A 13299-nucleotide genomic window follows, 5' to 3' on the forward strand; every position below is an offset into this window, starting at 1 on the left:
GAAAAAGGAGAGGTTACAACCAACACCACAGAAATACAAAGGATCATAAGAGGCTACTGCGAAGACCTGTATGCCAATAAAATGGTCCATCTAGAAGAAATGCACAAATTCTTAGGAAGGCACAATCTCCCAAGACTGCATCAGGAAGAAACAGAAAATAGGAACCGACCTATGTTTTGTAGTGGAAATTCTTTTCCTACGATGGAAAAGAATCTGAAAAGGAATACATGTATGTATATGTATGACTGAAACATGACGCTGTGCACCAGAAACGGACACAGCACTGTGAACTGCTACGCTTCCATGAAAAAACAGAAAAGAAGAAAATACAAATAGACCAGTTACCAGCACTGAAATGGAATCAGTAATTAAAAAACGCCCAACAAACCAAAGTCCAGGGCCAGACGGCTTCACAGGCGAATTCACCAAACATTTCCTTCTGAAACTTCCAAAATATCGTGGAGGAAGGAACACTTCCGAACTCATTCTAGGAAGCCATTATCATCCTGATACCAAAACCAGACAAAGATATTACACACACACACACACACAGAAAATTATAGGCCAATATCACTTATGAATATAGATGCAAAACTCCCCAACAAAACACTAGCAAGCCAACTCCAACACTGCATAAAAAGGATCACACATCATGATCAAGTGGGACTTATCCCAGGGGTGCAGGGAGTTTTCGATATCCACAAACCAATCAGTGTGATACACCACATCAACAAATTCAGGAATAAAAACCATATGATCATTTCAATAGATGCAGGAAAAGCTTTTGATAAAATTCAACATTTATTTATGTTAAATACTCTCCAGAGGTGGGCACAGAGGGAACATACCTCAACATAATAAAGGCCACATATGACAAACCCACAGCTAACATACTCTGGTGAAAAGCTGAAAGCATTTCCTCTAGGATCAGGAGCAAGACAAGGCTGCCCACTCTCGCCACTTTTATTCAACATAGTTTGGGAAGCCCTAGCCACAGCAGTCAGGAAGAAAAAGTAATAAAAGGCATCCAAATTGGAAATGAAGAAGTAAAACTCACTGTTTGCATTTGATATGAAACTATTCATAGAAAATCCTAAAGATGCTACTAGAAAACTATTAGAGCTCATCAATGAATTTAGTAAAGCTTCAGGATCCAAAGTTAATATACAGAAATCTGTGGCATTTCTGTACACTAACAACAAAATACCAGAAAGAGAAATTAAGGACACAATCTCATTTACCATCACATTAAAAAAACCCAAACCAAACAAAAAGCTAGGAATAAACCTACATAAGGAAGCAAAGGACCTGTACTCTGAAAACTATAAGATACTGATGAAAGAAACTGAAGATGACAGAGATGGAAAGGTACACAGTGTTCTTAGACTGGAAGAATCAATATTGTTAAAATGGCCATACTGCCCAAGGCAATCCCTATAAGTTTTTCACAGAACTGGAAGAAAAAAATTATTAAACTTGTAGGAACACAAAAGACCCCGGGTAGCCAAAGCAATCTTGAGACAGAACGGAGCTGAAGGAATCACACTCCCTGACTTGAGACTATATTACAAAGCTTCAGTAATCAAAACAGTATGGTACTGGCCCCCAAACAGACACATAGATCACTGGAACCGGATAGAAAGCCCAGAAATAAGCCCACACACTTACAATCTACAACAAAGCAGGCAAGAATATACGATGGACAAAAGACAGTCTCTTCAACAAGTGGTGCTGGGAAAACTGGACAGCTGCCTGTAAAAGCATGAAAATAGAACATTCTCTAATGCCATACACAGACACACGCACACACAAACCTCAAAATGGATTAAAGCCCTAAATGTAACACTGGATACTGTAGAACTCCTAGAGGAAACATAAGCAGAACACTCTTTGACATAAATTGCAGCTATTTATTTACTTATTTATTTAATCAACCCTTCTCCTACAGTAATGGAAATAAAAGCAAAAATAAGCAAATGGGACCTAATTAAACTTAAAAGCTTTTGTACAGCAAAGGAAACAAAGCAAAAAGAACAACCTATGGAATGGGAGAAAATATTTGCAAATGATGAGACCAACAAGGGACTAATTTCCAAAATACACAGACAGCTCACAGTTTAATACCAAAAAAACAAACAACCCAATCAAAAAATGGACAGAAGACTTAAAAGACATTTCTCTGAAGAAGATATATAGATGGGCAACAGACACATGAAAAGATCCTCAATATCACTAATTATCAGAGAAATGCAAATCAAAAGACTACAATGAGGTGTTACCTCACACCAGTCAGAACGACCATCATCAAAAGGCTACAAATAATAAATGCTGGAGAGGGTGCAGAGAAAAGGGAACCCTCCTACACTGTTGGTGGGAATGTAGTTAGGTACAGCCACTGTGGAGAACAGTATGGAGCATCCTTTTAAAAACCAAAAATAAACTTCCCCTGTGATCCAGCAATCCCACTCCTGGGCATGTATCACAGGAAACCCAAATTTGAAAAGATACATGCACCCCAATGTTCATAGCAGCACTATTTACAATAGCCAAGACATGGAAACAACCTAAATGTCCATCAACAGATGACTGGATAAAGAAGTGGTATATATACACAATGGAATATTACTCAGCCATAAAAAATAAAATCATGCCATTTGCAGCAACATAGATGGACCTGGAGATTATCACACTGAGGAAAGTTAACTCAGACAGAAAAAAACAAAAAATCATATCTTTTATATGGGAATCTAAAAAAATTGATACAAATGAACTTGTTTACAAACCAGAAATAGACTTAAACAGACATAGAAGACAAAGTATGGTTACCAGAGGGAAAAGGGGTCAGGAAGAGGGATAAATTAGGAATTTGGGATTAACATACACACAACTATATATAAAATAGATAAATAACATCGATCTACTGTATAGCACAGGGAATTATATTCAGTATCTTGTAATAAACGATAATGGAAAAGAATGTTAAAAGTATATATATATATATATGTAATTGAATCACTTTACTGTATACTTGAAACTAACACAACATTATAAATCAATTATACTTCAATAAAGTATAAATATACATATATGTATTTGAGGTAAAGGCATGTAAGCTCAGTGAAAATGACAGGGACTACAAGCAAGAAGGAATAAATGTTGTCAAGTATAGCATCAAACAGAAAAAAATTTTTTAGGATAAGTATATGGGAGCCTGGTGGCACATGAGAAGAGGTTTATCAATAGGGAGAAAACCTCATAAATGAGCTGAATTGTGTCAAGGGAGGATTCAGGAGAACTCCAAAATGCTGAGACTAGGAGACCAGTGGCAGTGTTCTCCACGGGCCATCTCTGCATTTGGAGTTTTCTACTTCTACCAACTATAAATCCGATCTCTCTCACAAAACAGCCCAGTTTAGACAATGAATACGTGACAGCCATAAAAAGAATTTTAAATCATTGTGCTTTCCTCTCTTTCTGTCTCTTTGTCTCTCTCACATGCCCAAACATCGCACAGTCTTCTTCCATCTACCATGGGAGTCGGGGATGAGGGAGACATCAACCCAAGGAGAACCCTGCCATTCACATTACGCAGCCCCGGAGCCCCCACGCGTTGTATTCAACATGTCTGGGCGCCTGCCTGTGCTACTGGGGACGTACTAACTTGATCGACTCCTCCCGGTCACCAAGAACAGCCGCCATGGCTGCATTTCACTGCAAACATCATTTCCCACACCCTCCCTCATTTTTGCTCCTCTCTATATTGTGTTAATTTCCAGACTAAATACGATGAATTCAAAGTCTCCAAAATCATAACTGTCTGTAAGCACAGACCACAGCTCCACTCGTGACGGAGGGGACATTCTTTTGAGTCCATTTTCAAGGCTTGAGTCTCTTATTTACTCTGGTCTTTCCCTCTACCCTCACTCTCCTTCCCTTTGCACTGGATTCTCTTTATAGTAAATTTAGTTATCTCTGTCATCGTCCTCCCTCTTTGTTAAGAAAAAGTTGCTAAATTGTTAACTGCTTCTACAGCATGGTATTGTTATTTAAAAATTTTTTTTATTCTAAAAAGGGTGGAACATGATAAATACCGTAGCTCTGAATTTCCATTTTTCCCCTACTGTGCTGTATGTAAGCATGGGGTAAGAATCATTTGATTACTGTGTTCGGGGATCATGTAGACACTCTGTCATTTGTTGTCTTGTTCGATACTGTTCAGATACTTCTTTGCTGATTGGGAGTTTCAACCACAGGGACTCAAGATAAAGCAAAAGGGACGAACTACTGTCTTCATTTTGCAACTTGCGTCCAGCCCCAGTAAAGCTTGTGGAAAGAGTCGCGGCAGCCAGCTAAAATGAGGTGGGTGGGACTTGGTGCGGATTTCAGTCCCCTGTGATCACGTTTCATCTCTGCAGAAAATCAGGAGCCAGCTGCGCTGCCTCTGCTCACTGATGGGGTACCGAATGCCGACAAGACTGCTATTTCGAGAATGCTTTTTATCTTAGTATGCGTTACGTGTGTCGAGAAAACATGCTTTGGAAAGCAGAATGACGACAGATGCCTGACTCACTGGGCACTGGTGACCGTGTCCACTTTTACAATGCCCTTGTTCTGGTTCCGGCCAGTCTCTGCCTTCAAGTCTGACACAGGTGCTTGCGGTTTGGCTGAAGCTACAGCAGGTGGCTTTCTGTCTCTGGACGTCTCTGTGGATCTCAGTGCTTGAGAGGCTGCAGCCTCAAGGGCCATCTGTCTGCCTGGCTGCGTGTGCTTTGGTTCAGTCCTTTTTTTTACCTCACCAGAGAACTAGCTTCAACTTGTGTTTCTCGGAGTCTCACAGCAGACAGATCTCATTCTTTTTTTTTTTTCTTTAATTTTGTATTGATTTACAATGTTAGTTTCAGATGTACAGCAAAGCGATCCAGTTTTATATATATATACATATATAATTTTTTTCTTTTCAGATTCCTTTCATTCTTACGCCTGTCATTCTGAGGCCACGGCAAGTCGTCTCTAGGGCCAGGCCTCCTGCCTCGCAGGCATTCAGCCCCCTGACCCTGAGCGCTCAGTTCTGCCCCTCTGCTCCTGAGGGCTCAGCTGGGCAGTGTCGGGGAAGCAGTGCTGTGGGCTGTTAGCTTGTATCATAGTCTCTGGTGAGTTAGAGAAGGCCCGCGGAGGCGCCTACAGCAGTGTGGATGTCACGTCTGAACACCCACGTCCCAGCCGTCTCGGGACGTCTCCCCATTCCCAGACACAGGAGGAGCTGAGTCTGCAGTTTATCTAGGGCATTGTGGAGAAGGGAGGGACACGGGGCAGAAGTGGTTTCTAAAAATGCCACCCCTACGGTCACCCCAGCTACTTCGTAAAGTGTGGAGCACTGCACCTTAAAATGGGAAGCCCCTTCCCACGCTGCCGGACACCTGCAGCAGGGGGCGCCCGCTCTTCCCGGACTGACCGCCCAGGCCTGCTGAGACCGGGTTTCAGAAGCACTTGCTGCTGGACAGTTCCCCCGCCTCCCAGCAAGGTGAGGCGCGAGTCCAGGCAGAGGCTTCTCCCCGACCCCACGGCCCACGGAAAGGCTCGCACTGCACAGTCTGCCTGAGTGTGGTTCCCAGGGGCTGGAGCACGTGTGGTCTCAGGCAGACGTGGGGCACGTGTGTGTAGCACGGCATGGTTCACCACTGAAACCAACTCTCCTTGCTACTTGATTCCAATTATTCCTTATTTCAAAAAATAATATTTCTACATGCAAAAGCCATAATATATGTATATTATTGTTTTAGAATAACTAACTTGCCTTTGTTGATGATACTTTTAAAAATATTATAATTAAAAGATACTAAGTTCTGCTCTTATCCCGTTCTTTGGGTCTATTCCATTCTTTGGGTGTATTTTGTTTTTTTTTTTTTCTTATGACATCTTAAGAGCAATGTATATAGCTCATTAGCTTTTAGAGTGTTAAAAACTATGGAAAATCATACGGAGTGTCCTCAAAAAAGTAAAAATAGAACTACATGAGATCCAGCAACTCCACCTCTTGGTATTTGCCTGAAGAAAAGGAAAACACTAATTTGAAAAAATACATGCACCCCTACGTTCACTGGAGCAGTATTTACAACAGCCAAGATATGGAAGCAACCTAAGTGTCTCTTGATAGATGACTGGATAAAGATGTGATATATGTGTGTGTGTGTTTGTGTGTGTGTGTGTGTGTGTGTGTAACACACATATACATACATACAATGAATATTACTCAGCCATAAAAAAGAACGAAATCTTGCCATTTATAACAATGTGGATGGACTTGGAGGGTATTATGCTAAGTTAAAGAACAAGTCAGACAGAGAAAGACAAATACCATATGATTTCACTTACCTGTGGAATCTAAAAAACAAAACAAATGAAAAAAAAATCAGAAACAGATTCACAGATACAGAGAGGAGTGGTGGTTGCCAGAGAGGAGTGGGGAGTGATGGGCGAAATAGGTGAAGGAAATTAAGAGGCTCAAACTTCCAGTTATAAAATAAATAAGTCAGAAGGAGGAAAATACACAGAATGAGGAATATAGTCAATAATGTAAAATTTTAAATGGAGACAGATGGTAGCTAGACTTATCATGGTGACCATCTAGTAATGTGTATGAATGTCACATTGATATGTGGTGCACCTGAAACTAATGTGACACTGTATGCTAATTTTAAAAAATCCCTAATATAAGAATTGAAATTATAAACTTCCCTAAACTATGAATTCCACAAGTTTTGACATGTAATATTTTAATTATTATACAGTTATAAGTATTTTTAAAGTTTTCATTATGATTTTTTGTCTCAATTATTTAGAAACGTAATTTTGATTTTAAAATGTATGGTCTTTAAAAATAGTTTGTAATAATTTCTACCTTAACTGCAGTATGATCAATTTGGATTGTATGACACCAGTTCTTAAGAGATGTGTTAACCCTTGTTTTGTAAGTTAAAAATTGCACAATGAACAACTATAAACTCTCCACCCTCATTCAAACACCCTGTTCCATGTATTCAGAAGAATGTCTCATTTTTCTGTACAGGATTCTATAGAAGCCTATTAAATCAAGTCTGTTACGTATGATTAAATCTTTTATGTCTTTAATTTTTGTCAGCTTGACGTATCAGTATTTGGACTGATGTAACTGATGTACTGAAATTTCCAACACTGAAGACAGTTCCTTGGCAATTTCTCCTTTTTCAATTTCCACTTTGCATATTCTAAGGTTTATCTTACTACCCTCTTAAAAGTTTAGAATTGTTTTTGTAAACTGACTACAACTCAATAAAAAAATGCTTAAAAAATTTTAGAATTGTCACATCTTTTTCATGAATTGAACACTTTATCATGTAGTAACCCTCCCTTATCTCTACAAAATGGTTTTATTTAAAAGCATATTTTATCTGATATTAATAAAGCTATTCCAGCTTTCTTTTTAAAATATTTGCCTGGTAGACTTTCTTTTTTCCATAATTTTACCTTCAAATTTTCCATGTCCTTATTTTGTAGCCATGCCTCTAGAAAACAATTTTGGCTAGATTTTATTTTGTTTTCTTAAATCCATCCATCTCGAATTATAACTGGCATGCTTAGTCTGTATATATATAGCTTCCAAATCCTTTAATTTTTATTTTTTATTGAAATATAGTTGATTTACAATGTTGTGTTAGTTTCAGGTGCATAATAGCAAAGTGATTCAGTTATATATAAGTGTGCGTATATATAATTGGTGTATATATGTAACTGATATATATATATATATGTCATATATATATATATGATTCTTTTCAGATTCTTTTCCATTATAGGTTATTACAAGATGTTAAATATAGTTCCCTGTGCTATGTAGTAAGTCCTTGTTATTTACCTGTTTTATATACAGCAGTATGTATCTGCAAATCCCAAACTCCCCCAATTTATCCCTCCCCACCCAACCACTTTCCCCTTTGGTAACCACAGGTTGTTTTCTATGTCTGTGAGTCTATTTCTAGTTTGTAAATAAGTTCCTTTGTATCTTTTTTTTAGATTCCACATATAAGTGATATCATATGATACTTGCCTTTCTCTCTTTGACGTTTCACTTAGTATGATCATCTCTGGGTCCATCCATGTTGCTGCAAATGGCATTATTTCATTATTTTTTATGGCTGAGTAATATTCTAGTGTATATATTTATATACCTTATTTTCTTTATCCATTCATCTGACATCCATTAAGTTTTACAAGTTATCTTTTTCTTTTGAAAACTGTCAAATTCACAGAATATTTTAAAGAACAGAGAACCATGAACGTATAGCTGTATACCTTTCACCTAGATGACTCTCCAGCTGTTACCATCTTACTACTCTGTGTGTGTACATACAAGCACATATATGTCTATATACACATATATACTTATATATTTACACACACACACCGTTCCACTCCCCTGTAGGAAACCATCTGAAAGTAGGTTGCAGCCATTATACATGTGACTCTGAAATACTTCACACCTCTCTCAAGAACAAAGACACTTACACAAACATGGTGCTACTGCCACACAGAAGGAAATTCATGTGAATCAATAATACCAACCAACCTATTGTTCATACTCAAATGTCTCCAGTTATCACCCAAATGTCATCGGTATCAGCTCTTTTTTTCTTTTTTTCCTGATCTAGGAGCCAGTCAAGGTGCACACCATTACATGTGGCTGTTACGTCCCCGTGGTCTCTCCCATTCTAGGACAGTCCCCCGCATCCCTCTGCTGTTCATGCCACCGAATCCTAGGAAGGATATTCTACATTCTGGAACTGTCCCAGTGGTTTCCTCGTTATTAGACTTGGGTCAGACATTTCCAGCAAGAATCTCATGTGGGCGACGCTGTATCTGCCCCTGCGTCCCCTCAGGGGCACACGCTGTCAGATCTGGGTTGTTACAGTGGGTACTGCCAGACCTCGCCCTGTAAAGGTTTTATCCAAATAGGACAGTGAAGAGGGAAAAGAGGAGGAGGGAGAGGGCAGCACATTCATCTTTCAGGTAATACCAAGCAGGCGGTACCTTTGAAGCTGCCGTGGGGGCTGCTGTGGATCCGGGGCGCCCAGCCTGCTGCACTTTGCTCTGATGTTTATCGGTGGGTATTTGTTGATTGCGCCTGGGAGGAGAAAACACATGTGAGCAGACCCTTAATCACAGCAGGGAACACTACAGCAACCCGCTCTGTATGCCAAGTGTCCCTTCACCGCCTTCAGCATCCACCAAAGGAAGACGCAAGCTAAGGGACTGAGCAGACTTCCCAGGGGAGCCTCTGAAACTGGGTTCAGAAAATGCACCTCTGCCGAATTTACAGGTGGAGAATCCAATTTGCTCTTTAGTAAGATGCCCTTCGCTGCTGACACCCACCAAACATTAGAGGAGGCATCATGAGCCCATCCTAAGAATCTAGCCTCTAACTGACACGAACCAAGCAGAACAGCTATTTTTCATCTGCTCCTTTGGAATATCAAAACGCAGCGGGGAAAGACATTCCCTTTCTGGTCTCTGTGTCATTGACAGCAACTGTAACCACAGCGCCATCTTGGGTTTAATTCATTAGTGGCTCATTTCCTCTGAAGTATGATCATTTTTTAATAAAGAATGCCTCTTCCCCACACCATTTAAGGGCCATTTTGTGATGGGAACCTTTTAAAAACTGCATGATATATTTCCTGACAGCATCAAGTTTCATTATGTGTTAAACACGATGAAATCTCTTCCTGGTGACCCAGTGTCGAGGTAAGTAGCGAGCCTGTCCTGGGCTGGGATGCCACCTCCGGGGCTGCGGCTGTGGACTGGGTGGGTGCTTCTCAACCGCATGGCCAGGACCGCGATGTTTCCTTGGTTGTGCATCTGATTTTTAGTTTTTTTTTTTTTTTATCTGTCTTAACTCTGGCCGTCATGTTGTTTGTCAGTAGTCTTACTTAGAAAATGTGTTGATTCTGATGCAGACTGTGCCTGACAGCCAACTCTGTCACAGCGGTGTGGGCTCAGAGAGAGAGCTGGAAGAACCCCCAGGAGGGCAGAGACCACATCAGTTTGGGTCACCCCTTGATATCCCGCATCTGAGCAGGGAGTGGCTCAGGGCAGGTACCTCATACACACGTGGGAAAGTTGGGAGAGGGCATCTGGGGGCCTGCTACGGGATGCAGCAGGCTGGATTTACTGCTATAAAGATTAGAGATGTCTTATTTATTTATTTGGGGGGGGAGTTGTTTGTTTAATTTCTTATTTTAGTGGAGGTACTGGGGATTGAACCCAGGAGCTCGTGCTTGCTAAACACACACTCTACCCCTGAGCTACACCCTCCCCACCACCAAGATTGGCAATTTCTTGATACTTAAGTTTCAGAAAAGTGGTGTATGACTATGTCATGGCCATAGTTTTTCAAAAGCACTTAATATGTCTCTCCCTTACTCCATCATTCCTCCTTAAATACCTCTTCCCCTTCCCCTGGGTGGTGGCAAGGTGTCCTTTAATGCAGTTGGACTAATTACCATGGAACGCCACCACGAATCTGGGGGGCTGGGAACGGAAACTCCATCTTAACTTCCTTTCAACTTTTTGCCTTACAAGGAGTGTTTCTTTAAAAGTTTCTGCGTCTTTCTAGGTGTTCTTTTGTTTCACCTTTACAAACGCCTTGTGATCTCTTCCTCAGAAAGGCCCCCAGCCCCCGTACTTTGTGCCTCATTTCTTGTGGCTCAGCTTCCTGGTCCCTATTCCAGAACACGCCCATGCACATTTCATTCTAGGAACACATTGCTCGTGTATCTGGGTTTCTCAAACCATAATGTGTATGCGGATCCCCTGGGACTCCTGATAACATGCAGATTCTGGATCAGACTGCCTGGGGCAGGGCCCGAGATTCTGCATTCTTCACAAGCTCCCAGATGATGCTGGGAGGTGGGTCCTAGACTGACACCTGGGGGAGCAGGGGACCAGGGGGCACAGAAGCAGCCCCACCGACCACTTCCCCAGGATCCCCAGACCTCACTGACCCCGGCCCATCCACGTCTTCGCCGCCTTAGCAGGTCTCACCGTGCAACGTCAGTGACAAGTTTGGGATGTGGTCAGAAGCTCCCTTCAGTTGCACTGCGTGCTTCTTAGCCTGAGCGTTCACTATTTTTTTTTTTTATCTAAACCCCAAGAGTACATTCACCATGAAAACAATCAGAAACCTAACCGTGGTTGTCAACCTCCAGAGCCACATCAGGACATGGATTCTTTTAATCCATCCCATTCCATTTGAAATGAATCGCATACTTTCAAGGCAAGCTCACGCCAAGAAACAGCCTGCGTTTCTTTGTTATGGGCACCTGTTACACTAATTACGGGCATCATACAAAGTCATTAACGAGGCTGAGAAATTTTGCAGGTGGGTATCTTTCACTGGCCGGTAGAAGGGTGTCTCTTAAGACTTCAAATTCTGCCTTGGGACTTGTAAAAGCAAAGCCCAGAACTGCTGAATTTTTCTTGGGCTCTCTTGGGGTGTGTTACATGGTCACACTTTCCATCAAAGGACAGCGGGATCATGTTCCACCGCAGGGGTTTCCACTCTAGCTCACGTCTAGGCTGTGACCTCCCACCCCTGGGCTCTACTGCTCCCTGCAGACAGATGTGTGAGCAGCCGCTTGTTATGACTGTGTCTCCATTGGAACGAGAGGCATGAAAAAGACGAGCCAGAAAACGAAATGCTTAGAAATCAGAGGCTCCCTCCCTCCACCCTCCATCATTCCACATTTTCCTCTCTGACCCTGCGGTGCCCTTGGAGACAGAGGTTTCCAAGAACCACGTCAGCTCATGAACCCTTCTTTGGGGAATACCAAGTTATACTCTGAATGTGCGAGGAGGAATGGATTTTATGACTTACGCCTGACGGAGCTCATAAAAGCCTTCAAAAACTTCACGCCATAACTGTGGTCAGGTTTATGGACGCGGCCAAGCTGGACCAGATGGTGATCCAGAGGGAAGCTGGCTAGGTCCTCCAGTTCCTGGTCACTCCATGAAGGGCCCAGGGAGAACACAAAGAGAGCATAACCTTGACACTTGGCTCTCCAGGATTCTTTCATCAAGGTTTCCCTGTCCAGGTGACTGGTTTCCCCCGCTGATATCACGAAAATGACTTTGTTTCTCCTCAGGTTGGGTGTCTTTAGGAATACATTGTCCAGAGCCCACTGCAGGGCGTGGCCAAGGAAAGCATCTCCGTGGAGCTGCTGCATCGACTTGTCCACGTGCCTCTTCATGAGACGTTTACTCCTGTAGGTGGTGAGGTTGAACTCAGTCTTAACGGGACTCCCCTGAGAGCGGGCGAGGAAGCCAGGGGGAGCGTGGCTCAGGAGGGCCACCCGGTCTCCAGTGACAGAGGTCTCGGGCTCCGGGCTGACTTCAAAGTGATCCAATAGCATGCCCAGGAAGCCCCTGATGTCTTCAAACTCCGCTCTCCCCACGTGCCGGGAGCTGTCCACCAGGAACGCAGCATCCACGTAAGCCTGCACAGGGGGTGGTCTGGCCTGATCGCAAGAAGCATCCGGGTTGCACACGTCTGTGGAGCAAAAGTCACCGAGGGTTACTCACCAGGAATGGACAGAAGAGGAAGGGCAGCGTCTCAGATATTTCAGCACTGGGAAGTGCCTCATCTCTGATGTTCACAGAGCTTCTAAATGACTCTGGGAGCAGCAACGGGAAGGTTTCCTAGTAAGTGGATTACAACTTTATCCAAAAAGCACAGACTTTATACCCAGCCTGTGTCTTGAATCCCATTCACGAATGCTGTCTGACCTTTAATTTTTCATTTTATTTATTTATTTTTAATGGGGGTACTGGGGACTGAACGCAGGACCTCGTGCGTGCCAAGCATGCACTCTACCACTGAGCTCTACCCTGGCCCCCAACTTTTTAAAATGAGGCTGTCTAACAGAAGTTTCATCTCAGCTGTGTTTTAAGTTTATAAAGAATGAAGTGGACAATTCATCTTGGGCTTGTACGAGTACACTATCATGATGTAAAAACGAATGACCCCTGACTTTGGTCTGAAAAGTCATCTGCTTAAGACTGAGTGAAAAAAAGCAAGATGCCTTGTATTTCAACTCAAGTAAAGGTTTATAACTTAACGTCTGGCTCTGTGTAGACATTCAGGACAGAGCTACCACCCACGTTCGTATGTCTAAAGTGCCTGTTAGTCGAAAGCTCAGTACGTGTTTGTTAAATAAACACACACAAATACTGCAGGCTAATGGGCTTTCATAACGCATGAGGTCATTT

The 13299-nt window shown here is 42.2% G+C and overlaps 1 protein-coding gene across 5 annotated transcripts in view; it reads right to left on the reverse strand.

Annotated features, from left to right (window-relative positions):
- COL6A6 (collagen type VI alpha 6 chain) overlaps positions 1-13299 on the reverse strand; it is a 146585-nt gene that overhangs the window by 2289 nt on the left and 130997 nt on the right. For all 5 annotated transcript variants that reach the window (XM_072971273.1, XM_072971302.1, XM_072971293.1 and 2 more), the window contains 2 exons: positions 11909-12580; positions 9064-9157 (listed from right to left, as the gene is read on the reverse strand). In XM_072971273.1, coding sequence (XP_072827374.1) covers positions 9064-9157; positions 11909-12580 — 766 coding nt within the window. The remainder of the gene's footprint in view (positions 1-9063; positions 9158-11908; positions 12581-13299) is intronic.

The sequence above is a fragment of the Vicugna pacos genome, chromosome 1 (genome assembly GCF_048564905.1).
Source record: "Vicugna pacos chromosome 1, VicPac4, whole genome shotgun sequence".
In the NCBI taxonomy this organism is placed as follows: domain Eukaryota; kingdom Metazoa; phylum Chordata; class Mammalia; order Artiodactyla; family Camelidae; genus Vicugna; species Vicugna pacos.